The 5,212-nt window shown below is 43.0% G+C and overlaps 1 protein-coding gene across 1 annotated transcript; it reads right to left on the bottom strand.

Moving 5' to 3' along the window:
* LOC125527834 (subtilisin-like protease SBT3.8) lies at positions 1-3,134 on the bottom strand (the record flags this gene model as incomplete). The annotated part of the gene is given in 10 exon segments (XM_048692344.1): positions 1-55; positions 153-324; positions 417-534; positions 712-963; positions 1,354-1,430; positions 1,548-2,158; positions 2,270-2,431; positions 2,529-2,626; positions 2,712-2,803; positions 2,897-3,134. Coding segments are annotated over 10 exon segments (1,751 nt in total), but the record flags the coding sequence as incomplete, so codon positions are not given.
* Positions 3,135-5,212: the final 2,078 nt, after the last annotated feature.

The following is a 5,212-nucleotide window of genomic DNA, read 5'->3' as shown; positions in this document are numbered from 1 at the left end:
TTCCGAGGCAGCCCTCCCGCCAGTAGCGGCATTCCGTGCTCATCGGTTGTATGGGCTTCATTACCATGCAAAAGCAACAAACAGATGAATATGCCTGCCTCCACGTACAAAGTTACTGTTGGGCATGTGCTAACTGCGTGCTTAATCATTACCGGTAGTGACAATGGCTGATTTGATTGCAGCAGATGACCAGTTTGGGTGAAGAGCTTTCAGCAGGGCAACAACGCCAGCTACATGTGGGGCTGCCATCGACGTCCCCGACAAAATTGCATACGAATTTTCCTTTGCCGCCAAGATGTTGACTCCAGGTGCCGCTATGTCAGGCTGTTAAAAGATGTATCAAGGCACTGAGATGACCTGTGTTGCCACGGAGCATGTTAAGTACAGTACATTTTAGCTTAGCGGCTGACACGTACCTTGATAATGGCGGGATAATCAGGCGACGGACCCCTCGAGGAGAACATGGCCACTTTTGGTGCCAGTGTTTCCTTCCCCGTGATGGTTCGCGCCGGTTCGATCTTCACCATTGGAGAGCTGCTCAGAAAATAAAACAAGAAAGTTCTCTCCAACGATCAGAACGGCACTTTTTTTTGTCAATTTGAGATTGCTTTTACCACGCTTGTCGCCTGGTTCAGATCAGAACGGCACTTGCATGCCACCTTGCCTGAACTCAGACTCTCATTGCACAAAAATGGAACTTTTTGTGCATACCTTGCGTCGTCCATGTAGCTGGCGATCTTCTTTCCGATGTCGAGGTCCACGAGAACGCAGGCTATGCCCTTGCAGACATCTAGTGCTGTGAAGCTTAGGTCCGTGGTATACTGGGCAAAGATGACACCAGATCCCCCACCATCCCGGACGTACTGTGATGACTGCTGGAACACATCTTGATCCCCTGGCTGCATGGTGCAGAACAGGATCTGCCCTTTCACGTCCGTGCCATTGAGAATTTCCATGTCACAACTAAAATACAGAAGGTAAAATTATGTCAAGTATAGTCTTGTTTAGATCGAATTGCTATGGCTGTGAGCATCAATTGATACAGAGGTAAGGGGGATATCCTACTTTTTGAAAGGGAAAAATATTGAATGGGCCACAAAAATGATGTAAGAAGAAAATTGTGTTTTGCTTTATAGGATAGCGACAGGAGAGAATATTGAGTGCAAATAGTCTGTCGGATTTGGAAATACCCACGAAAATGGTACTAAAAGAAGAACTCGCGAAATGGTATGAAAAGTCTACCGTAAGCATGTTTTTATTAGGGTAGCGATGGGGAAAGAATAATAATGCTTACAAAATCTAACCACGCAAAAGAAAGGTTCGGAAACAAACAAATATCTTTGATTCACTTACCTCACTGGAACCACAAGAACTTTGAAACCACTGCTGCTCTTTGACGAATTCTTCCCTCGGTAATAGAGAGACTGTCCCTGCAAGGAAAAACAAAGTTTGTCCGGCCGCTTCATATTCTTGAGCTAAATACCAGAAAGCATAAATAAGACCCCTACGTCAAGTAGGCCCTCAGTTGCGTGTGAATAAAAACGTACCACTATCTGTTGTTTGCTTCCCAGCGTGATCATCGTCGGAAATGACCGATCAATCTTGCTAGCCGCAACGGTGATAGCCCACGGCGCACCGTTCCTAACCGTCTGTGGCCTTGGCCCCTCGTTACCCCCCGCATACACGACGGTGATCCCCTTTTGGACCGCGTGCAGGACGCCGAACGAGTTCTCGTCGACACCAAAGGACATCGACAACACGTCCACTCCGTCATGGATCGCGTCGTCGATGGCTGCCAGCACGGTCGCTGTGTTCCCGAAGCCAAGGCCCCAGAAAGACTTGTACACCGCGATGCGAGCACGCGTTGCGCCTCCCCGAGCGACCCCCTTGGCTAGGCCGTGGAAGCTGGCCGCCTCCACTGCCGAGCCGGCGGCGGTGGACGCACAATGTGTGCCGTGACCGTTATGGTCCCGGGGCGAGAGCGAGTCCGTCTCGAGGAACTGGTCAGGTACTCCCGCGCTATAGAACCGTGCACCGATGATCTTACGGCTGCAGTTTGTGCTGCCCCAGTCGTGTCCGACCTGGCACTTCCCTTTCCACCTTGATGGCACCGGCCCGTAGCCTGCGTCGTTGAAGCTTCTCGACTCCGGCCAGATCCCTAATTATTTGATATGATGCCATGACGTGAAATATTTTTCATAAATGAAAAAAAAACTACAGGGTTACGAAGTCATGCGTGCAGTGCTGATTAATCAATTTAAATGCTAACCGGTGTCAATCACCCCGATGATCACGTCCTCTCCTCCAGAGTTGCTTCCGTGGAGCATATCACTGCCCATCATCTGGTGGTTGAGCCCAAGAAAGTCCCAGCTCCGTGTGGTGGTTGGCGTGTGCCTTTTACTCGGTTGGACACTGATTACTTCCGGAAACTCTACACCCATCACATCACATGATAATTATTCAACATTCAACACATGCAATTATGCAACCAAATTGACAGGTTAGTTAGACAACGACTGCCCACCAACCTGCAAGTTCTTTCGCTTGCTCTGTGGTGAGCATGGCGGCGAACCCCGAGAAGCCATGCTTGTAGTTGTACACCACGGAGGCCAAAGATTCTTCCTTGCTAAAATATATCAATGTTTGTAATTGCATACCAAAGGCAAGCAAAGGCCTTCATTTCGTTGCTGAAACTACATGTACATGTGTACCTTTGGAGAAGAGTGGTGAGCAGATCATGGTGCGATGCGACGACATCGTTGGGATCATCATGCTTCACATGACCTAAGTAAGCTATATAGAGCTAGAGACGCACGCACGCATGCACGTAGAAGGGTTAATTAATTATAGCTAAGCTAGCTCCACCGTTAACCAATCGATTAAGCATGTAAATTACCTTGCGAGAACCTCCTCCGTGTGCTCTGAATGGAAGCTCGCAGAAGCAAAGCAGCAGCAGCAGCAGCACCCAGGCTACGCGCGAGCTGGAGGAAGACGACTGGAGTAATCCCATTGCCGATTGTCGGTTGATTAGTACTGGGGGGCGCTACATGGGCTTTAGTTTATATGGATGCCGCGGCCATACTATTCTTCCTCGTGCCGCTGGTGCCGACTGGAGACGGACGTCCAGTGTCCCACGCCGCGTGCGATCTTGACCCTGTGTCGTCGAGAGTACAGGTCCAGCACGCCAATGGCAGTCCAGGTGTAACAATTAGAACCAATAAAAGGCTAATGATGTAGCGACACCACTATGATTTGTGCAACATGTGACAATCAAAGTTATAATATATGCATACGTAGGACAATCAAAGTTATAATATAGTACAACATGTGACGAACAGTAAATGATTTTTGTATAACATATATATGGAGATTAAAAGACAATTATTCCGTCGCATGAGAATGGATCACTTAGACTAGGAAAAAACAATTTTCACTCTCGTTTTGTCTCTATCTCTTTTCAGTTAACAATTTTATATGTCTCAAAATAGGCTTTCACCCAGCTTTATATATAAAGCAATCACCGAATCAAGTACACGGCCGAACATACAAGATGATGAGATAGCCCTCATACAATTTTATATGTCCGCATGCGTGAAAACATGTTGATGTCATATCATTGTAGATGCATCGACAGAGACCCTAACTTTGGATTCTTTCTCTTGAAATTTGTTAGTTGAATTTGTCCAGTCTAAAGTTTATATATTTATTTATTACATTTTAGATGGCCGACTCAAATTTAAATCTGATCAAATTCATATATTTTTTCTAGTTAAAGTTTCGAAGGCTCAACTTTTATTTGAAAGTTTTGAAGTGTTCAGTGGACTGTGTCTATGTGTGAATTGTACAAGGATCGCCGAGCGTCATTTCTTTTAATGGTTAGCAGGAGCATTTTTGCCCATTCTATTATGGCATTCCCTCATCTCATTCCTGTTTATTTTTGGTTTCCTTTGCGTGAGAAAAGCTGCAAGGCTCTATTACAGAACATAGTTACAAAATGAGGTAAATGCATCAGTGGTGCTTGAACTTGCCATGGATGTTCAGTTTAGTGTCTGAACTTGAAAAATATGCCAAATTCGTTTCAAAACTTGATGGGAATGTGCAAATTCGGTTCCAATCCCATCCGTATATGTTTATGACTAACGGGTCCAGCCTATCAAAAATTAAAATTAACAACTACGCCTAATCAGATTCGGACCGGCAATTCAGGGTAAAATGTAGAATGTCATAGCCACCACGCAAACAAGCTATTTTTGTCAACTGGAGCTCCTAAATCTTAATGTACTGCAAATTGAAACGGTTGTGGTTCTTAAAAGGGCTGCTGTCTGTGTGGCCCATTTAGCACCTTTTATTTTTCTCAGAAAAATGAAAAGGTCCGTAACTATAATGGCAATAGTACAAATAAAGTCCAACTATTCATGTGTTATAGAGGCTTGCGTAAAACTAAAATAAGCAACTTTTAAAAAGTGTTCATGTAGTTTTCAAAATATTCACGTATTATTTTAAAACATCATACAATTTGAAAAAGTATATGTGAATTATAAACATGATTTTATAATTCATAATTATCTTCTTAAAAAATGTTTGTAGAACTAAATCAATTTTTCAATTTAATTTTTTCTATTTGAATATTTACTTGTGTATTATATTTAGAATATCTAAACATATGAATATAAGCCACGAGTGAAATTATACACCAATGAATATTCATAATATTTGGTGAAAAAATATTTTATCAATATAGTTGAATATTGCATAAAGTTACTGGAAAATATTTGTTTTGTGTGCACATAAATATTTGTGTATCATGAAGTTATTATTTATGTACCACAAATATTCATAGCTGACAGCGTGGCATAGAGCCTTGATTATGATTTTTTTTGAAATAATATGTGCACACGGATATTTGTTGACCACGAGGTAATTATTAATAGCACATGAATATTCTAATATAAATTTATTATTATGATTTTTATTTACATTTTTAGCACTAATTATGATTATTGTTTGCATACTTTTATTTTTTAAAGAAATAATGTGTGCTAGATGGGCCGCACTGAGTGCAGCCCATCTAAGTACCACAACCATATTCATACTCATATAAGCCTGAAGAGTTATTGTTGGCAACAACCCCTCAAAAGGATACAACAAAGCAGTCAAGGAAAATCGAGGCACGACCGGCGGTGTGGCTGAGACCACCGGAGGGCTTCGTGAA

The sequence above is a fragment of the Triticum urartu genome, unplaced genomic scaffold (genome assembly GCF_003073215.2).
Source record: "Triticum urartu cultivar G1812 unplaced genomic scaffold, Tu2.1 TuUngrouped_contig_4446, whole genome shotgun sequence".
Lineage (NCBI taxonomy): Eukaryota > Viridiplantae > Streptophyta > Magnoliopsida > Poales > Poaceae > Triticum > Triticum urartu.
Note: the sequence above shows the minus strand (reverse complement) of the source record. Positions and strands in the feature narration are given on the sequence as shown.